The following is a 23,056-nucleotide window of genomic DNA, read 5'->3' as shown; positions in this document are numbered from 1 at the left end:
TGTAATTTAAGTGTTTGTATATAAATAAGTTAATTTAACCTTCAATATTATTATAGTAGTACCAACTGACTTACATGTGTAGTTTACAGCATTAGTCGAGAGATTTTTTTCCTCTAGAAAATTTTCCATGTACTGTAACTGAAATACTACATCCAAAATAATCGATATCGAATTGAATCGAAATCCTAATCAAATCGAATCGTGAAAATTGTGTCAATACCCAGCCCTAGACAAAACTTTTCCATCTATACATGCACCCCAGATATAGCATGTGCCAAACTGACCCGTGAATTGCTGCTGATGCGTGTGAGTAGTGTATCAAGGATGGTGTCGTTGTCATGGCGATGCAACAGAATGAAGCGCAGAAAGGTCTTAAGGAGGGAAGTTTCTGTGATACTGCGTAAAAACAAGTCCAGATATGCCGTGCTTGCTATCATCTCATCCACCGACGACTGACAGAGGAACCATAAGAGACAGAGAGAAAAAGAGAGAGGAAAAAATAAATTCCATTCAATAATCCATTTAAAACAATGTTGTATAGTGAATGAATATGGAAACTGCCATTTATGCCAAACATGGCCCAGTTCATTGTGGTTCACCTTGTGCAGAGCAGGGCCCATGACTGGCACCAGGAAGCCGTTGTGGAGGTAGTCAAGGAGTTGGCAGCGCACAAGAGGGTGTGCCACCTGTACTACAGCATTGCAGAATTCAAGACTGTTCATGAACAGCACTAGAGAGGAGACGCCCATCCAGTCCTCCCTCCGCAGTGCATGCCAGTCGTCGCCCCGTACCTCAATCTTCCGTGGCAGGGATGAATATAGTCCACTCAGCCCTGTCGCTAGCACCTGGGGGGGAAAAAAAAAGAATAAAGTACAAATAAGTTGCCAACATTATTACATAAAGTTCACCAAGCAACCTCTGCCTTTTAAACATCAGCTGGTGATGGCTTTAAAGCCTGATTAAAATGTAAATACATTTGCTAATTGCACTTCTGAAGCCATGCAGCAAATGAAGCCTGTAAATTTTGCAAGTTGCAACAAACCTTTTCGACTAATAAACTGTATAGTAAACTTATTAAGTTTACGGCTGCTTCACCTTGTGTAATAATATGCCTTAACTGTGGTACAATCACTATACTCTACTACAACAAAAAGTATGGTTCTTATTTCAAGCACAGTTATTCTTTTTCAAACATCTTTGGTCACATGTAAAAATTTAGCAAAATTTGCTCTGTCCGTTGTCAATAGTGTAGCAATTAGGGCTGGGCGGTATGACGGTATATAGTGTCTGTCGTTAGAGATTTTACTATATAGCTTATTTTGCTGTATGTAAACATATCCGCATAGCACAGTACTACTTAAAGTTATATACATGTAAAAGTGATAAAGAAACATGCATGAATGAGAAAATAAAGAGTGTGTGCTTGATGTTGAGCCCAATAAGCTGTAAAAAAGAACTTATTGCGGTCAGGGCTCACGCTGACTGACACAGCTAAAGCGTGCACATAAAAAGCCGCCTCCTCTCAGAAAGCACGCAATTGCAAATGTAGTTCTCTAACGCATCTTATTGCTCTTGAATGGTCAGATAGATGCACAATCATGTCAAAATGCCCATCGTGTGGAGTATTCATGTAAACACAGTTTGTTAAGTCTTTAATTAACGTGAAAACCGGATGCGTGTCAGTAAATTGGATTCGTGCAATGCATTCGGTCTTAAAGGGACAGCAGCATAATAAAAATGCTGCCTGTCTCATTAATGTTAATCAAACAACAAATGACAAAGAAAATCACTCACTGCTCTTGACTGAATCACTTTTGTATATTTAATAAGAATCAGGTCATATTTGATTCATACAGTGAAGACTATGCAGTGTTTTAGTTAAACACTTGATTATTTAATTTCTGTAGTATGTCTTACTACATGTTAAAAAAAAAAAACTGTAGCTGAAAAATGTAAAGTTTAATTAATTTGTATCTTTGCTCTGTTGTATTAGTCCTACTGTTTGTAATTTGCTTCTTTGTTCTTATTTTTAATAACAAAAAATGAAGTAAGATTTTGGTCATATCGCCCACACCTAGTAGCAATGTATAAATCACAGCTCCCACAGAATTCACTTTCAAACCAAGCAGCTTTTTGTTTGTCAATGCAGCATATCCGCGTGACCTTAAACCCTATGTGAATTCCCCGACTGCGTGGATTCCTATTGAAATGACTGGATTTCAAACATAAAAATTCACTGAACAATGGTAAATGTGACCACACCTTAATGCTCAAATATGTTGAAGAGCATCATTCATGTCAGGGCTGGTTTTATATGTGGAACTTGGCCATGTCTTCTAGAGCCACAAAACAGGCCATCAAAGAAATTGCCAGCAAGACCTAATGCATCTCTGGCATAAAAATAGCTATATGTGACAAAGTAGAAAAAGAAAGTAAGACAGAGAAATGTTAAAAGACTGAGGCACTGCAGTAGCATGGAGTCCTGGATGAGACCTCCAGTTGTATGTGTTAAGTAGACATGTGCCGATATTCGGTAATGCGATATATCACGATAATGAATATGCACAATATTGTTACCGTGGGCACTTCAAAATACCATAAATAATAATTTATGACCAATTATTAAATTTTTTATAATGCATTTAAGAATACTTTCCCCATCAACCGTATAAAACGCACAACACCGCTGTATTCTGCGTCAAAGGGACATGCGCTCAGATGTAAACAAGCCCAAGTGCATGAGAAGCACATGGCGGAACGAGTGAAGGAGACGCGCTGAATGAAAGTGCACGTTTACTCTCTGACAGCAGAGGGCGCTGATGGAACAGCAGAATGCAGCGGTTACCCCGGAAACCCCGCAAGCACAGCAACTGCTCTAGTGAAGTTTTTAAAATGCTTCAAACAGCCATTCGTTTTTTTTTGTAATCTCAATGTTGTTCATCACAGCACCAAATACTTAATATTTAAAGACTTAATAGGCTATTTATTTTCAAACTTAAACATTTTTATATTTTAATCTAGACTACAACATGCCCTAATGATTAGAAATGTCCTGATTATTTGTTATTGTTCAGTAAAACTTTGAGACATACGGCTTCATTAGTTCACATGTTAATTTATTATTACCAAACTGACAATGAAAAATACTTATAAAGCATTAATTATTCTTAGTTAATGTTAATTTCTTAGTGTTAATTTCTGTTTAATAACATTACTAAAATCAAAAGAACTTATTTAATGGACCTGAGATAAAACTAACAGTGAACAGTTGTATTTCTTATTTAACATTAACAAAAAATAATACTTTCTGTATGAAATGTATATTGCTCAATCTTAGTTAATGCATTAAATAATGAGACCTTATTGTAAAGTGTTAGCCGTTGTTCTTTACAGCCTAATTCTTTTGCACTTTAATCTGTTTGAAAATTTTACTTCATATATTTGTGTATTGTATTATCGTATTTAAACATTGAGTTCTTTTTGTTATTACAAAAAGAGTTCTTAAACCTGTTATGCTATGACAACACTTTTTTTGCAACTGATTTCAATATTGTGATAATACCGTATACCGTGATAAAAGCTTCAGCAATTAATCGCAACATGAAAATTTTATACCGTCACATGCCTAGTGTTAAGTGGGTCACATGAAGGCTCATATATTATTCTCATGAGGAAAGAAGACAGAGGAGAGGAAAGCAGCACATCCACTGAACCAAAAGCAAGTCCAACACTGTAGTCACAGAGCACAACTACAGATGACAAATGGCCTTTTCATTCCACAGAAGCCAATAGAATGCAACCCAGAGAAAATACTACAGGACTTTATATCCACACTGAAGCAGCTCTAAGAGGCACATATGAAATGAACAAGTGACATTCAAAAGGCATGGCACAAACAAAAAAAGCACATCATGACATGAACAGAAAGGACATTCATAAAGACATGCTAAGTGAAGAAAGAGAAGAACTACAAATTGAAGACTGCTTCTCTAACACTTCTCTGCCCTTTAATCATAAATCTAGAATACAAGCACATTTTCAAAAGCAAGAACAGAAACATAGGATCAGGTAAGCTCACACACACACACACACACACACACACACACACACACACGCTTACTGGGCAGAAGTAGGAGTTCTCAGCAATGTAGCGTGCAACAGCGTGGTTGCTGGCAGAGGTTGCCATGACGAGGAGCAGCGCGTCACGGGCCTGCTGCCCCAGAGCGCCGTCTCGGTGGATAAATGGCACCAACAGGGAGAAGATCAGCAGGTTAGTGGGACCCTGCTGTACCGGCCCACACCTAAATAACAACTCCAAAACGGCAGTTTCTTTCGCCATGGACACACATACCTGACACAAACACAAATTATTTACAGTTATAAAACACAAATTAATACCTAATTATTATGCATGAAATAATTGTACATTACAGCTGTATTTACCCTGCTGGTCTAATTCGGGCTCATATATATATATATATATATATATATATATATATATATATATATATAAATAATTTGGCCCATTTAATTCCATCTGCTTTTGTTTTTGTGCTGATTGTAGAGCTCCACGATTCTGGATAAATTGGGAATCATTATTTTTAAATTTCAAATAGAGATCATGATTCTGAACAGACATATAAACAAAATAATGTTTAATTTACTAGAGGTTCTGAAAAAATGTTAATTCCTGCAGTCTATTTAAAAATGTTTAATCAATTTGAATGAATAATTTAAAAAGAAAAATTGGTTTGAATGAATGATTCAATGACTCACTCATAAAGACCACTTTTTTCATTACTGGATGAATCAGCGTTTTGAATGAATGATTCAATGACAAAAACATTTTTAACAGTCACTTGTTGCCACCTACTGGCGTAGCGATATAATTGATACAATCTATATTTGAAGCATCAAATAAAGATGATTTACTCTATTTTGATCACAACCGTAGTGTTTATACCCAAACTATTCTGCAAAATTAATTTACATATGGGAAAACGTGCAAGCCTGAATTCTGTAGAAATCTGATTCTGTGCAGCCTTGGTCCTGACTAACTGATTCAAAAAGGTGTCAGAATCTGCCTGTCAAACACCTGATTTAGCAGCAGTACGAGGCTGGACTCTAGGGCAGGAGGGCAGCCCAGCTGGGGATCCACACATGCTCCCAGCAGGCTTAGCAGCGGCTGCAGCACTGCACTGTGCAGGAGCAGTGGCTGATGTGACTGTCCGATTAGCATCTCAAACAGTTTCAACAGCTCTAGCTGGCTGTCCGGATCTAGACCATGGTGCACATGCCACTGTACCAACTCTTCCAGAATGTTCTCCGCCACCACCATCTCCAGAATAGGACCCATTGCTGCAGACATTCCACAATCCATTGTCACATAAAAAAAAACTCTCATATATTATGCTAAACAGTACAAATGTATGCTCCACGGAGCTCACAGGAGAGTGTTTTTAACCTGGTGATTCAATGTCTCCCCCTGCTGGTCTCTCTTCAGCTAGCAGGCACAGCATCTGATCTGTGTGATTGCGAACTGCTGTGAGATCATCGGCACAACCACCCACTGAAGACTCTCTCTGTTTCAACACACCTGACACCTGACAGGGAGACAGGGAACAGTTAAATTCTATTTGTGTTAAAGCCAAAGGTGTCTATTGATGATACTGATGTAGCAGGAAACAGTCCAAATAAGAGGGCATCAACATGCACTAAGGAAGATGATAGATCTGATAGATGAAGTTAAAGGCCTCTAAATTATCAACATGATCAAAACTTTGCTGAAAAACCTGTTGTTCATGACTGATAGTTTACTTTCTTAGCAAGTAAAGGCCTTTCAGTATAACTCTAAAAATGTCAGTGAAATCTTTAACAATATAAATATTATTCTTACATTTACTTTATAAAAATCATTAGTTATATTTCAAGATGAACATTTACTGGACTGAAGAAACTTTAAGTTTACTTTATTATCCATATATGATATTTTTTTTAGAAAATCATGTTAAAATGCAAGTATGCAAGTATCAAATATGATAAACAGGCTTTTGAGGGACGTTTATTTGTACATCTCTCAATCATTATTGTATTAGATAGAATTATATGTTTTGTGCCCCACAATTAAAACCACAATTTGACGATAAAACTATGCATTTAAATATAATCTTAATATATTAATAATATCATTTGAATATTATTGGCCAATACAGAATGACAACTGATAGTCCGTTATTTTACTATAAAGATTGTTTTACAATACAAGCTATCAGAATTTTGAGCCATAATATGACCCATAAAAAAGCCTAATGTGTCAAATGATATTTAACAAAAAACACACATGCAAACATTTTCCTTTTTATATATATATATATATATATATATATATATATATATAGAGAGAGAGAGAGAGAGTCTCAAGGTTCAATAAATTGCTCAATTTAAAAAAAATAATAATTCTGACTATTATTTCTTATGTCAGGTTTTACAGGGTTAAATTAGTATTTAAAAGAAAAGTTACAGGAGCAGTCAGGTTCAAGGATATTCTGTTTTTTCATTATGCAAGTTGTTGAGTGCATAATGCTAGACAGAGCAAGACAGTATGGTTTTGCAAACAAAGAAGGTAACTTTAAAATGATCCCTCATATGCAAAAAACAATGATTACCATGTATTAATACCAATAATTTTTAACACCTCACTGAAATGGAAATGTAAAAGGAATCCATTTAATTGAATGGTTTAAAAAAAAAAAAAAAGAGACAAATGCTGCATACAGAGATAATTTATAGTCAGTGCTCAAGATTCAATTTATATGACTGCAGTTGTACTAAGGAGATTATTTGCACAAACAGCATGACGGTAAATAAGCCTATGCAGTGTCTCACCTGTCTCCAGTGGTTCTCAAACACCATAAGACAGGTCTCGGGGTCGGCAGTGCATGGGCTGGATGGGGCTGCATGTCGACCGGTCCGAGTGCCTGGACCCCTTGGATTTAAACGACTCAACCAACTCATCTTAGCTCACAGGCTGATCCAAATTCAATAAAGAGGTCAACAGGGAAAGAATAAAGGGGGAGAGAGGGAGTAGTGTAGAGAGGGAGAGAAAAGGGAAAAAGGGGGGAGGGGGGGTAAGGTAACTCACAAAAGGTGTCCAAAAATCAAGAAATGAAGAGTCCAGCTTTATGAAATAAAGAGGTAAAAGCATAGAGAGGATGGAATCCTGCTGATGTCTGCAGCAACAGTCACTGTACACCAGTGATCAGTGTGTGAGCATGTGCGGCTTGTCTGCGCTCCCTGTCATCCAGTTTGCTATCGGCACTATACTCCATACCGATGCATAGACTCCTCCACACACACCTGCAGGGACAGAGAAAGAGAGAGAAAGAGGTCAATGATGATACATTAACACCTGCAGGTAAAACACAAACAGTGCAGCCAGTCAGTGCAAAGGTTAGTTTCTGTGGGAGTTTGAAATGACAAGGCAGAAGGCACAGAACATTCAAACTCCAAACTTCAACTATTTTGATAATCAATTAACATGCATGTTAATATTATGAATATATATATTACTGTTCAAAAAATTTGGGCCTGTAAGAATTTTTTTTTAAAGAAATGAATACTTTTTTCAGCAAGGACACATTCATTTGATCAAAAGTGACAGAGATTGGAATAAATGAATGTTGAAAATTCAGCTCTGTCTTCAAAGGAATAAACTACATTTCAAACACATGTACATCTAAAGCAAAATTATGGTATAGTGCATGAATATTAATTGAGTTATACGTGTTGCTAGGTAAACTTCCTGGAGCAGGAATTTATTTAATAAATATTCATAATTCAATCATTCACCATAATAGGATTCATCATCTGATTAATTCACATTTAACATCTGCCTTCAGTTAACAAGTTTGGCCTACTGGTCAAATGTAAAATTCATGAGAAAACACGTCACCTTAGTAGGACTTGCATATTAAAAAAAAACATCAACAATAACAACAACAAAGGACCAGTGAGCTTCCAAGTGCTCCTACCAAAATTTGTTCACATACATAGCACCCTGAGTTAAAGAATTAATTCTTTAAAGTAGAAAGGGGTGAAAGTTTTAGTCATAAATAAAGGATTCAGCACACAAGTATATCTCCATTTAAGATTCTCAGTCTAATCAATTCAGAAAACTACTTTACTAATACCCATAATACAACAGGCAGAGGCGCTCACAACACTAAAACACTGGAAGTGGTGGCTTATGTTCATCTATGCATTCAGCTGGTTCCCTAGCATTTCTGAAAACTTACCTGCAGACAACATCTATACCAGTAGGCTTCCTGTGATGTTTTACAGTCCCACAGCTCTTCCTGTGGTCTAAACAAATGCAACAACACTTCCTGTATTTTTATCATAACCAGTGACACTTCATATTGTCTTAGCATTCTTTTGAGATGACTTTAATTTCAGTACAAACAAGTTCAGTGCATGGGAGGACAAAAAAAAAAAAAACAGAAGCAGAATAAAAAACAGATTAAAGAGAAATGGGTCAAAAAAAATTCAAACAGAAAATTCAAAAGCCCATTTTTAAGGAAGCTAGCACTGAACACACACAAAAAACTTCCTTGAACGTGACAAGAAATAAGGCTCCCTTCCCTATGAGAACTCCCTCAATTCAAGAAAGACATTTCACAATTCCAATAATGCTATAGAGGCTGTCTCTCGAGGAAGGGCCTCTGTACAAGGGAGGAACCATGTGTCACAAACTCAAGGGGATACAAAGACTTCTTGGTACTGTGGATTGGTTACTATGAGTCACAGGCAATTTCAACTGCAGCAGCATCCCATGCTCCAGACCAAGTCCAACAACATCTACTCACGAGTGCACAGTTTCTAGCCAGCAGAGAGGCGGTACGATAACTTGGCATAGTTTTCTTCTTTAATTAGTTTAGTGCACTCAGCCCAGCTGACCACTACTCCTCTGATACTCTCTCTCCCTCATAGTCATTGCTTGAGTCAGTCACTCACTAATAATGTCACTGCCAAAACATACTGTGCAGCAGCTGCAATGACTGTTATCGTCAACACACGCACATTATATTCAGTGCAAAACGACTGAATTGCTCCTCAGTAGGCATATGCAAAAAACAGTACCATTACATTTATGGTCTATAACATGTAAAAAATGTCCAGTTTATGATCAAGAGTTCCTTAGTAGTAGTGTCAACAACAACAACAAAAAAACAGGCGCTATGCTCAAGAAGATCATGAAGCAGTTTCAAAATCATAAAGTTGTGGCTTCGGATATCATGCTAATAGCCTATGATCAATATTAGCTGCCACACCAATGCAAAGAATAATTTCTGTGCTTCATCCTGGTCTTAGTTTATTGACATTGTCACTTATCTGCTTCACAAATTTCTGCAACTCATCCTGGTCTTAGTTTTTGGTAACACAAGAAAACAAGTTCATCTGCAAGTTTCCACTGTAAGATAAATAATTCTGTAATGTTTTTTCCAAATTGTTTGCTGGCTACAACACTCCAGCATAACGCAACTAGTGGTGCGAATCCATAATGGGACTAGGGATGTGCAAGAGTACTTGAGTACTCGAATGTGAGAGCAAAGATTGGTCATGAAAATGATGATCGCCGTGACTTAAAAAAAAGACTTTTTTTTTTTCTGATTGGTTATTGTGGCATTTTGGGTGGTACCTGAGGTCTGATTGTTTAGCGTTAGCAGGGCGCTAATTCGCATTTTGCGAACTTTTTCCTGCTGGTGCGATCAAATTTTGTCGCACTGGTGCCGCCACCACGTTGGCCAACTGACGAGAGCTGCCATTTCTGTTGCATATGGGAAACATCAAACGGCAAACAAAGCAAAAGTGGAACGAAGCTGTGCTACCCGTTTGAGCTGCACTGCATGGACTGTTTATCAGCTCAGAGCAATACTAGACAGTGCAGCGCAAGTTCAGAACAGGTACTCGCGGGCCGATCTTGAACAGGCGACACCGTTACTACACAGCACTGGGAGATTCAGTGAGAAAGCCCTTGAATTCGCAGTATTAATAATATCACTTATCTAACAATACAAAAATAACTTACTTTTTGTATTGTTTGATATATTACAGATCTCTGCCTTTCAATTTAAATGTACATTTTTGAATGTGTTGCATTTTTAAAAAAATTTACATTGTGACCTCATGCTGAGGGCAGCTTAAATTACATGTGTTTCCAAGTATAGAGCATGCATTTAAAATAATACTAATTAAATTATTTAAAAATAAAAGCAATGAATGTCCTGAGTATCTGGATTTCCTTTAAATGTAACAAGTTTTTTTTTTTTTTTATTAACATAAAGAGGGCTTTTGTGTATAGGACATGTTTTGTCCCTTATCTCAAGAATCAGTGACATATCTGATTAATCTCATATAGGATGCATTTGGTTGAGTTTATTAACCCGCTAGCAAAGCTCTTCAGTTTACTGGTGTTCATTAAATCTTCAGCATCGGCTCAAACAGCATTATTAACTATGATTGTATGCTCATCTGTATACTGTTTACATGTGTGTCAGTGGTGTCTTTTTACAGTTTTTCGTCATAAAATTACGAACGGTTTGTGAGATCGGCCAAATTTAGTGACTCTAAAGTCAGAGTCAGAGAATGTGATTATCAGCCGATACTAGGGATGTGATGGTGAGAATATTTTTCCACCGGTTAATCGACATGTGACAACACCGGTAATACCGGTGTCACCGGGGGGCGGGGCCTCTACCTCTTTTTTTTTTTTTTTTTTTTTAAAACCACTTATGGGGCAGTTCACATATCTCGTCTAAAAACGCATGGAAAGTGCGGCCACGTCGCTTTCTCCTTGTTTCCAAAGCGCTTGCGCTCCCATGGCGTCTGTGATTGCTATGCAACCACGAACTGCGCTCTCCGCGACAAGGAATGTTTTTGACATGAAAAATAAAAACCTGCCCTGTACAGCTATGATCAGCTGTTCGGCTGAGCTTTCAATGTTTTGTTACGGAAAGGCCGACTTTCACTTTCAAATTAACAGCAATTGCTTGAATGGTGGGTTACTCTTACCGAAAAACACTCGACAAAACGCGCGCGCCGCGCGCGCTTTCTGTGTGTGTGTGTGTGTGTCACATAGGCAGGACATTCACAGACAGTGCATTATCTTTTGCCTTGTCGCGCCTGAATGGTTTAAAAGCATTAGCATAAATAAGTGCTTGATCATATAATGCAGAAAACGGATACTACGTTAATTGCATTAAATGCAAATATTTTTAACATGTTAAAGTGGAAAAAAAATTAACCTCGGTGCCACGGTGGGCAAGTGATGAAACCGGTGTTACGACTGAACACCGGTAACACCGACTACCGTAGCAAGCCTAGCCGATACCGATCTGTGGCGCATCCCTACAGTGTTATTTTTTTCTCGTCATATTTTTTCAACAGTAGGCCTATGATTTATTAAAAATATTTCTTGTGATGGAAAATGCACAGGGATGTCTGGAATAACTTGACAAAGTGATTGAAAATACAGTTAAGTGCAAGATGTGCAGCACCAATCTGCCATATACACAATATAATGAGAACATGATTTTGAATGTTGTGACTTCTTTGTGCTTTAGTTGCCTGTGTTTCAGCGTGTTGTTACGAGAAGAGTGCCTCCACAAAGGGAGTAACACTTTCTGGCTAGCACGTAACATAGTTCAAGTACACTTGCATCCACAAGACCCAAAAATGCCCATCCCTAAATGGGACTAAGCAGCGAAGATTATCTGAGCAGTCCAGAGAGTCAGTCAGCTCTGCTTGCTTACTGACTGCTTAATGCCCCAGGGAGAACAGTCAGCTCCTTGTGTTTCACTGTGATTTCTTTATCGACACTGCAACCACAAACACCACAGATGCATGCTACTGGCATATCAAGACTCAGATCTACATGTCTTAAAACATTAACAAACACAAACAGTTGTGACTATCAAACAGTCACATGCAAAGCTTTCAGAAACTGCTTTTTAGAAGTAACTGTAAGAATCCATACATCATTGGTGAAAACAACAGTGCTGAACTGCAAGCATTTCCCAAGCATTAAGGACACATAGAGGAGACACCTGCATCATGTGCATAAACATGCACTCACATAAGTCATTAATGCAAATGTGTACTGCATACTCTGACTCATACACTCCAGGACTCGACAGTAAGGAGAGAGGTTCAGGCCTTCCCTTGTCCGATCGGGTGAGTGTTGCATGCATGTATGTATGCTGTCAATCCACACGTGTTCTAGCATTCAAAAACAGCTAGACAATAATGTTCATATGTAGAGGTACTGAAAAAAATATACTTTTTTTTTTAAACAAATCAAAAATGCCGGAAGATAAAAATTAATTTAAAGTGAAATTGAAACTACCGACATGTGGGAAATACGGTATAAAAATATTTGGGCTTGTGTACCTCTCTCATTCAGCATTAATTGCTTTATATATACATCATTATTTATATTTCTTAATAAAAGTTGCAGCATGTTTCAGATGATAAAAACACAACTTGCTCCAGAAAATACATTGTCTATACAACGCTTATTTAGAGATGCATTAAATAATATTTTAATATAAAACACATTACAGCACATTTCTGCCAAATTGACTGGAAATTGTGGAAAATAATTGTTATGGCAATGACTTTGCATATTGACCTATATTGCAGTGCAAGGCTGTTTGTGAAAAAGGGGTGGAGAGAAAAAGAAAGAGATCTCTCTCTATCTCTCTCTCTCTGTCTTATTTGCCCTGAAGTCAATAAATCATTAGCCAGGTGTCTGTCTTGGCAGCTCACAGGTAAAGTCTTAATAGTAGGTTAGCAGATCAGGAGAAGGTAAAAGGGCAAGTGTAATGACTAGAATCACATCAGTGCATTCTTTTAGCTGATGAGGTGATGAAAACCTAATGGTTATGGATCTGTGCTGCTACCTCTAAAGCTGGATGCACACTGTGTGATTTATAACAGTCCTTTACGATTGTTGCTTGTCAGACTGTATGTTCATGATCCTCATGTCACACTGTGGGATCTCAGCTGTCCTATATAACAGACTGTACGACAGTCAAGATGCGTTAAAAACGGACGCACGCAGGAAAACTTGTCCGGAGTTTTACATCAACCCATACACATTCGGTGACTGTGAGCTGCATTACATGCAGGACTGAAATGGTGGCTAACAAAGAAATCTCTAGCGTTAATTTTGATCATGACTTGTCTTGAAAAACAAGTCAATTTGACGGTCGTCGTAGGAGAAGTCACACTGCAGGACTGTGCGCCAAATCTTCTGACAATGCCAGAATTTCATCATAGGTAAAATTTGATCGCAACGGTAATTAAATCGGCTGTCGGTGAACATGTCAAACTAATGACCAAAGACTACAGATTTTAGCCTAGGATCAGAGGAATATTTAAGGATTTTCAAAATTTGTCTCAGACGACCAAATCGTGGCCAAAATCGTACAGTGAACCTTGCACAAAAGACACTACCCCTAAATATATTGTCCATTTCTGCTTAATAATAAACAAGTCTGTATTTTCCAAGATGCACATTACTCTCTAAATATGAGGTTATTTAAAGGAAAGGACATTTTAAACATTTCTTTACCACCAAATGCTTGTACTTCCTTATGATTCAATTTTTAGGCCACACATTTAGTTCTGTTTCATATTTATGCCAAATGAGGTAAAAAAAAAAAAATAGAATTAAAGGAAAAAGTGAATCATAAGAAACTATAAATGACTAACTGCATGGGAATCAACAGAACAGAGCAAGAGAAAGAGAGAAAAAACGAGAGAAAGAACGAGAGCAAGTTTGTTTGCACTACAGGTCACATTCATTCCTTGGGTTTTAATCACTGAGTTCAAAGTTCAGTCATTCTGACACTAAAATGAGTATAGGATTGCTGTGGCATTTGCTGAAGGGGAATAAACCTGAACACAATGGGTCAAAATGACTCCAGCAACTGTATGTATGTGTCTGCGCAGAGGAAAGACAGAGGAAGAGAGTTTAAAGTACACCTTCACCACAGCACAAAAGTTGGTATGGATTTATGGCATAGAAATGTTACTTTAGCAGCTATATGCTATAGACTTTATGGGGCAAAAGTATGATTGAATCAGGGATATTGTAATTAACTAAAACCATAAAAAAAAATTTTCGTTACATGAAATAAAATAGATGTTAACTGAAATAAAATATTTTTAAAAAATATTAAATGTATTTTACTTCGGTTGCCAAGGCAGCATTTCTCATTTTCATTTAGTTTAGCTTGACATACTAAAATAACGAAAACTGAGATAACATATATATATACATATATGTGTGTGTGTGTGTGTGTGTACAAATATATATATGTATATATATGGACAAATATATATTACCACACAACAAAATTACTACAACTTGAAAATGGAAAAAATTAAAACATTGGAAATACTAATAAAAATTATAATAGCATCTCAATAATACTAAAATATCACTGAGTTGAGTTGTTATAAACTATTAGCTTTTCCAAGTAAAAATGTTTGGAAAGATGGGCTTTATTTTTGATAAAATCCAATGGCTCAGAGAGGCCTCCATTGCCAGCAAAACAATTAACACTTTCAATGCCCAGAATGTTATAAAGTGATGAGAAAACTTTTTGTGTACCAAAAAAAAAAAAATGAAATAATGACTTTATTCAACAATATCTAGTGTTGGGCGAATTCAAAACACTGCTTTTACGAATCTTTTGTTTCGAATCAGTGGTTTGGAGCGTGTATCAAACTGCCAAAGTCACGTGATTTCAGTAAACGAGGCTTCGTTACGTCATAAGTGTTTTGAAATTTCAATGGTTCGCCACTGGGGGACGTGACTTTGGCAGTTTGATATGCGCTCCAAACCACTGATTCGAAACAAAAGATTTGTGAAGCTTCGAAGCTTCATGAAGCAGTGTTTTAAAATCGCCCATCACTAGATATTGTTAAATAAAGTCGTTATTTGATTTTTTGCCGCACAAAAAGTATTCTCGTTGCTTCGTACCATTAAGGTTAAACCACTGTAGGCACGTGAACTGTTTTAAATATGTCTTTAGTAGTTTTCTGGGCACTGAAAGTGTTAATTGTTTTGCTGGCAATACAGGCCTCACTGAGCCATCGGATTTCATCAAAAATATCTTAATTTGTGTTCCGAAGATGAACGAAGGTCTTACGGGTGTGGAACGACATGAGGGAGAGTAAAAACTGACAGAATTTTCATTTTTGGGTGAACTAACCCTTTAAACAATACAAAACCTATCAACAGAGACAAGGCTGAGAACCTATTTAAGCACTATTACTTTTCTGCAGACCCTTCAAAATCTCCACTTCCAGTCATAACCCTGTCATAAATCTCCCATTATAAAATGTAGAGCATATACTCAACCCAGGAACCCTCAAAAAGACAAAGACATATACTGTCTACTCTTACATTTGATAAATACAGCAATATCGACTGTTCAACAGGCTTTTATATGAATGACACAAGCCAACAAAAACACTCAAATGAGCAGCTTCCACTGCTGCCAGCCAACGCTGTTGCCATAATCATATTCATAAGAGATTGTTTTCAACCATAGATCACATCTGTATTGCATAAACTATCTTAAGGAGACTTTGACAGGTTAGTCACAAAAAGGATAGACCACATGATTATATATGTTTTGGACTGAAATTATGCACAAAAATACTAGCTCCAACAGCCAAGTTGAGTACTCACGTTACACAACAGAAGTCATTTTAAAGTCTGGGGTTTATCACTTATGACAACAAATATTTTACCGGTCAAATTTGGGATCACCACCACATCACTTAATAAAATATAACGTTACTGTAACTGTGCAGGTCAAAAGGCACTTAGAACAGTAAACAACATCACAAAAAAATCGTTTTACTGCCTCATACCAAGAAGATGACCTACAAATACCTAACCAGCTGTCAATCACATATTCAAGTTTATTTCAATGCAGCTCATTCTTTCTTACTTTCAACATGCCTATGTGTCATGATACACATTCCCACGCAGTGATGTGTCGTTTTAAACACACACTGGGCACTGAACGGTTAAGAACCGTTATTCTATGTGATTAATGTCAAGAGGGATAACACAAAACTAACCTAATTTTGTCGCTTCCAACATTATCGTGGTTTAAAAGGTGTACGCATATCTTCTTTCGCTAGAAAGTTATATTTCTAGTCTCATCTGTTAGGAGTTTCACCGTTAACCGCACGGAGAGCTCGCAACGGGTCAGATTTGATTTGACGCCGTCCGTTGAGCTCGCGAGCCGAGCGGGAAACGAACGGTGACGACGCCACACAGCACTATTCGACCGACAAAAACTGAGGAAAAAATACTTACACGAGCGAGTGCTGTTTTCCGTTTCGTCTTCTGCCGTAACCTGTCTATCCTCAAACAGTGAATCTGAGATTTGTCAACCTCTCCCTTCGTCCCGCAGCCATCTTTCTCCTCAGATTCCACGGACACACCCACGCGCACGGGACGCTGTGACGTTACATTGGAGGGTGGCGGCCATGGCAAAAGGTATGTTGTTTTGCTCGGAGCGCCACCGCAGGCGAAAATGGTGAATTGATGAAGTGGAGTATGAATATTAATTGTTTATCACGTCGACGTTGAGTTGGTTTGTAACGTTTAAGCAGCGGCCAGACACGCCACGTAATTAATATTGATGAGTTGGTCATGGTAGGTAAAATTCGTCCACTGCTGTGCAGAAAAACACAACTTTGATATAAATGCTGCCACCAGGTGGTAATTACATTTAGTTTTTACCTCCCTGATATAATATATGAAAAAACAAGAATAATTCACTTTCAAAATACTTTATTGATAGTAAAGTATATACCATGTCATATTTTACATACTGAATACACTATAGTTTATAAAACATTGTAATTTTAAAGATAGCTCATTGTCTATGAGTCCAAGATAGATACTTGATATATTACTTTTGAAGTAGCCTACTAAAAGTAGCCTATTTTTTTTTCACTCAGTTACTCCATTCATCTCCCTAGAGTTTTCAGAAATCACAGATTGCTGAGCCAGGAGGAAACTGCTTACCTGGCTCCTCTGGAGAAATGTTGTCATGGCAATGAGCATCATGTACCTGTGTTATATGGGTGGGGTTGACTGTTGTTATGACACAGCTATGTGGTCAAACAATGGTTGTGTTTCCTTCATCTGTCTTGTAAAGTTGTTATAAACTCACTTACCTTCAAATTCTTTTGTAAATACTAAACATGAACACAAATCGCTGGACAAGGCTTTTCGCATGGCAACGCATGAACAAGAATGCTAACGAGGAAGAGAATAAGGGAGAAGAATCAAATAAGAAGAAGATAGAGGAGGCTCCAAAAATAAAGTGAGTTTTAGTTAAAATATTTTGTCACATTTGTTACTATAATGTTGTATTATAAAAACTTAAGTCTGACAAGAAATAATTACAGTTCTTTGTTATTTTAAGGGGTTTGGATTTAAAAAAAAAAGTAGGCCATACTATAAAGACACTAACACAAAATGTTCTATATGTCTCTCTCAGCTGGAAGGAATGGATAATTGATCCATCTGAAGAGTTTTACTACACATGGTTGCAAATTATGATACTCCCTATCTGCTACAACTGGGTCATCATAATATGCAGGTAGGAAAACATTGAGGATTGACTACTTTATGCTGAACTACATCTGTACCAATTTATGCAGTACGCTTTCTTTTATTTCATTTTTACATTTTGATAAGAGCAATATATTTAAAGAAAACTGTTACTGTAAAATTGCAACATTAACTGTGAGCGTCTGTGAAATGAAGACACTAAAAGTTTAGTTCTAAAGTTACAAATATGAAAATATAATTTGGATTTCAAGTCATAACAGTAGTTAATTTGCTTAAAAATCATAATTCTTGTGTACCAGGAGAACTGAATTTAAAAGATCTATGTTGTTAAAAGGACATGTTTCTATGCAATCGAAGAGACGTATGTGGCAGCATGGCTCACCTTGGATTATATCTGTGACTTGATCTTTGTGCTTGACACAGTTATTGGGTTTCGCACAGGTAAGTGTGCATCTTGTCTCTTTATTTATTTGTTTGTTTATTTATTATCTTTGCATGTAGCCTAACTTTGAATTTAATTTTGAATTTTGCTTCTGTACAGATTGACTTCACCATGGATTAATATAAATAAATAAATATTTAAAAATAATTTAAAAATTTTTTATCATCATTTTTGTAATATTTTTAAAACATCAAATTGCTTGTTTTTTTCTTCTTCTTTTTTTGTTGTTGTCACAGTACAAATGTTCCCCAGATCGCCATAGTGGTCTTCTGAAAACATTTAGACACCCTTTTAAAAAAGGCTTTCTCTTTACAGGTTTTCTGGAGCAGGGTATCCTGGTGCGAGACTTGTCCCGTTTGAAAACGCGTTACATACACTCCTCTCGATTCAAATGGGACATTGCCTCTCTGTTGCCCACTGATCTGCTCTATCTGAAACTGGGGATCCACACACCTCTAGTCCGGGTCAACCGCTTCCTGCGCACAGGCCGTTTGAACGAGGCCTTGGACCGCATGGAAACACGCACATCCTATCCGAACACCTTCCGCGTCGCCAAACTCATGCTGTATATCTTCGTGCTCATCCACTGGAATGCCTGCATCTACTTCTCCCTGTCTAATTACATAGGCTTTGGTGCAGATCCCTGGGTCTATCCCAACATCTCTGACCCGGACTTTGCTTCCACGAGACGCCAGTACTTCTACTGCTTCTGGTTTTCCACTCTCATCCTCACCACAGTGGGTGACACTCCGACGCCCGAACGTGAAGAAGAGTATCTCTTTCTGGTCGCAGACATGTTGATCGCCGTGCTGGTGTTTGCATCCGTTGTGGGGAGCATGGGGGACGTGATATCAAGCTTGCGTGATCGTGACAACGTGTTTTTCCCCAATCACGAGCTGGTGAAGGGTTATCTGCGCAGCCGGCGCATCAGCAAAGAACTGCAGAAACGTGTCAACGACTGGTACCAGCATCTGCACATCAACAAGTGGGTCTTTCTATATTCTGTGAGCCCAAACAGCAATATTTAAAGGGTTAGTTCACCCCAAAATGAAAATTCTGTCATTAATTACTCACCCTCATGTCTTTCCACACTTGTAAGACTTTCGTTCATCTTCGGAAGACAAATGAAGATCTTTTAGATGACAGAATGCTGTCAGATTTCCTTCCATTGACTGCTTTTGTAACTACCACTTTGACGCTTCAAAAAATTAATAAAGAGATCAGAAAACTAATCCATATGAATCGAGAGGTTTAGTCCAAATTTTCTGAAGAGAATCGATCACTTATTATGATGAACAGATTTAATTCAGGCTTTTACTCGCATGTAAACATTGATTAGCGAACATAAGCAAAAGCTCAACCTAACTTGAATAATGCACAAGAGCAAACTTCTTGTGGAAGCTCAAATGTGCTGCTTAACACACGAGAGTGAACCTCAATGGTTACAAAAAGCCTAAATTGTTGCTTGACTGCTTCTCTCTAATAAATGCTAAATTATAGCTGTTTAAGTACTATAAGCTGGCTTTGGCCACACCTTACTGACTCAGAGCGAAACGAGAACAAATACGACTTGTCATGTGAATACAGTAAACAAACTTTCCTAGCAACGACACAGCACTAAAATCAAACTAGAAAAGTCACAAAAACACTTACAGTATGTAGATCCTCCTGTTGCTTGACTGCTTCTCTCTAATAAATGCTAAATTACAGCTGTTTAAGTACTATAAGCTGGCTTTGGCCACACCTTACTGACATTAAAACATATGGATTAATTTTTTTTTAATCTCTTTATGAAGTTTTTGAAGCATCAAATTGGTAGTTACAAAAGCAGTCAATGAAGGGAAATCTGACAGCATTCTGTCATCAAAAAGATCTTCATTTGTGTACCAAAGATGAACGAAAGTCTTACAGGTTTGGAATGACATGAGGGTGAGTAATTAATGACAGAATTTTCATCTTGGGGTGAACTAACCCTTTAAAGACATCAAAGCCACATCTACACTACAGTTTAAAAGTTTGAGGTAAGCCTGCAATGAGGAATAATATAGGCTATATTTAAATTATAGATATTTTGAAGAATATGGATAACCAAACAGTTAATGGGCCCCACTGACTTCCATAGAATGGAAAAAAATACTATGGAAGTCAGTGGGGCCCATCAACTGTTTGGTTACCGACATACTTCAAAACATCTTCTTTTTTGTTCAGCAGAATAAATTCATACAGGTTTGGAACAATTTAAGCAAATGATGACGATTTTCATTTTTTGGGTGAACTGTCCCTTTAATCTGACCCTGGGGGTCAGATTTATACTTTTATTCAGTTTTGCCATCACAGGAATAAAATACATTTTAAAATATATTAAAATAGAAAACATTCTTTTAAATTGTAATATCTCAGAAAATGTCTGTTTTACTGTATTTTTTATCAAATAAATGCAGCCTTGGTGAGCATTAGAGACTTCTTTCAAAAACATTAAAATATCTTATTGAACCCAGATTTTTGAGTGGTAGTGTAAATGTAAAAAATTGCTGAATTGCAAAAGAATACAAAATATGTGGCATCTGCAAAAAAAAAAAAAAAAAAAAAAACAATGCTAGATTTTCTCAGAACCAAAGCTTAGCCATTTCGTTCTTAGCCATACTTTTAATCAATTGTTCCCAAGATGATTTTATTTATTATTTTTTTTTTTAATGTTTGTTTCCACCCAAATTATGTGTCTGGAACAGAAAGATCACACGGGAAAATGAGATTCTTCAATATCTTCCATTCACACTTCAGACAGCAACTGCCGTGAGCGTGCATCTACCCACTCTGTCTAAAGTCACCATCTTTCAGAACTGTGAGAAAAGTCTGTTGGAGCAGCTGGTACTTAAACTCACCCCACAGGTTAGAAAACAGGTGGCACACCTGGATTAAGTCTAACATTAGAGTCAATTTAACCGAGTCTCGCATGTTGTACTTGACCTCAGCAATATTTTTTATGTTTGCTGTTGTCATTATTGGACTGTATACTTTGCTAGTAAATCTTGCAGTATTATACCAGAATTTCTTCTATCCTCTTTAGGTGTATAGCCCGGGAGAGTATGTATGCAAGAAGGGTGATGTAGGTCATGAGATGTACATCATTAAAGAGGGGAAGCTGGCAGTGGTTGCAGATGATGGAGTCACTCAGTTTGCTGTTCTGGGGGATGGGAACTTCTTTGGAGAAATCAGTATCCTGAATATCAAAGGTATGAAATGCTAAAGACCAGTACAGTATTCACTACATTCAGCATAATCAGTATAATCACTACAATAACAACATATATCCATCAACATGGTTAAGGGTTCAATTTTTATCATTTTCTTCTACAACAAAAAATGCTTTTATTGTTTTGGAAATATAAAAAGTGTTCTCACTTTCCTTTAAGGGCTTAGAAATAAGTAATTCCCTTATCTTTAAATAGAATTATTGACCTTAATTTTTTTTAAAATATTTTTACTCACCCCCATGCAGTTCCACCCTTGTTATTTTCTTTATTCCATGAATCCCAAAAGGAGAACAGAATGTCAAAAGCTTTCTTTTCCATACAAGAAATGTGGATGATAATTTATACCACAAAAAATAATCCATATGACTCATACACTATATTTTACAGTATATAGTCTTCTGAATCCATACAATAACAATAACAATAACATTTATTTCCCCTCATTTGTGGTTGTGTTATATGCTATCATATTGCTTCAAAAGACTGACATTTATGGAGCTTTAGTGTGTCTTTTGGTGCTTTTGTTGTATGGAAAAAGAAGCTTGAGAATGTCATTTTGTGTAATAAAATAATATGGGATTGGAACAGCATAATAGTGTGTAAATGATTGAAAAGTAGGCTATAATTTTTGAGTGAACTATTCACTCTACATCTGCAAAAACAAAAGCAAATTTAGCTGTATTAAAACATAATAAATCACCATAAATATCACATAATTCATCACATCTCTCATTAATGTACAGGTAACAAATCAGGAAACAGACGAACAGCCAACATTCGCAGCATTGGTTACTCGGATCTGTTCAGCCTATCGAAAGAGGGCCTGACTGAAACACTTCTTGAGTACCCTGCTGCCAAGCGCCTGTTGGAGGAGAAGGGTCGTCAGATCCTGACAAAGATGGGGATGCTGGAAGAGACAGATGAAGGGGAGGGAGAGGTGGAGAAAACAGAGGACAAGGTTAACCGTTTAGAGGCCTGCCTAGAGACGCTGCAGACCAAACTGGCTCGGCTGATAGCTGAACTGGAGTCTAGTGCCCGCAAAATGATGCAAAGAGTGGAACAATTGGAACTGCAGACTGAAGGATGGGAAGGCATCGTGGCCGAGGGTGCACAGGGAGAAATAGAAGAGCGGGAAAAGGTGAAAGAGAGGGAGATTGGGGATGGGAAAGGAGAAGGAGAGAAGGAAGATGAAGAGGAGCCAGTGGTTGAAGGAGAGAGAGGAGAGGGTGATGGAGGAGAGGAGAGCCTGGGAGAAAAGAAGAATGTAAAAGAAAATGAAACAATTGAAAAGGAGAAAGAAGAGACAGAGGAAGAGATAATAAAAACAGAAACACATCAGGATCAGAAAAGAGATGAAAGCAGGTAGAAAATATATGTAAAGTATACACTACCATTCAAAAGATTGGGGTCAGTAAGATTAAAAAAAAACTTTTATTCAGCAAGGATGCATTTAAAGTGACAATAAAGACTTTTATAATGTTACAAAAGATTTTTACTTCAAATAAATGCTGTTCTTTTCAAAGAATCCTTTGTTACAGTTTTTAACAAAAATATTAAGCAGCACAGCTGTTTTTAACACTGATAATAAGAAATGTTTCTTTAGCACCAAATCAGCAGAATGATTTCTGAAGGAACTTGTGACACTGAATTACATTTTAAAATATATTTAAATAGAAAACATTAATTTTG

General features: G+C 37.2%; 2 protein-coding genes across 3 annotated transcripts in view; one reads left to right on the top strand and one right to left on the bottom strand.

The window, feature by feature from the left end:
* The window catches only part of fhip1b (FHF complex subunit HOOK interacting protein 1B), a 25,365-nt gene extending 8,799 nt beyond the window's left edge, over positions 1-16,566 (bottom strand). Inside the window, exons 1-7 of the mRNA XM_051905531.1 lie at positions 16,403-16,566; positions 6,886-7,356; positions 5,465-5,603; positions 5,096-5,358; positions 4,121-4,351; positions 600-845; positions 285-452 (exon numbers count right to left, since the gene is read on the bottom strand). Coding sequence (XP_051761491.1) covers positions 285-452; positions 600-845; positions 4,121-4,351; positions 5,096-5,358; positions 5,465-5,603; positions 6,886-7,014 — 1,176 coding nt within the window. The 5' untranslated portion in view covers positions 7,015-7,356; positions 16,403-16,566. The remainder of the gene's footprint in view (positions 1-284; positions 453-599; positions 846-4,120; positions 4,352-5,095; positions 5,359-5,464; positions 5,604-6,885; positions 7,357-16,402) is intronic.
* cnga4 (cyclic nucleotide gated channel subunit alpha 4) lies at positions 16,437-23,056 on the top strand. Of its 2 annotated transcripts, XM_051905534.1 has the most exons (8): positions 16,437-16,585; positions 17,322-17,420; positions 17,598-17,699; positions 18,006-18,112; positions 18,429-19,098; positions 20,843-21,002; positions 21,181-21,346; positions 22,111-23,056. In XM_051905534.1, the coding sequence occupies exons 2-8, from the start codon at positions 17,341-17,343 to the stop codon at positions 22,731-22,733; spliced, it is 1,908 nt and encodes a 635-aa protein (XP_051761494.1). In that variant the 5' UTR covers positions 16,437-16,585; positions 17,322-17,340; the 3' UTR covers positions 22,734-23,056. The 2 variants fall into 2 exon arrangements, with proteins under 2 accessions (XP_051761494.1, XP_051761493.1); XM_051905533.1 differs by lacking the exon at positions 16,437-16,585 and having other exon boundaries at positions 17,049-17,420.

Source organism: Ctenopharyngodon idella, chromosome 9 (genome assembly GCF_019924925.1).
Source record: "Ctenopharyngodon idella isolate HZGC_01 chromosome 9, HZGC01, whole genome shotgun sequence".
NCBI classification, from domain to species: domain Eukaryota; kingdom Metazoa; phylum Chordata; class Actinopteri; order Cypriniformes; family Xenocyprididae; genus Ctenopharyngodon; species Ctenopharyngodon idella.
This window is presented reverse-complemented; position numbering and strand designations above follow the sequence as displayed.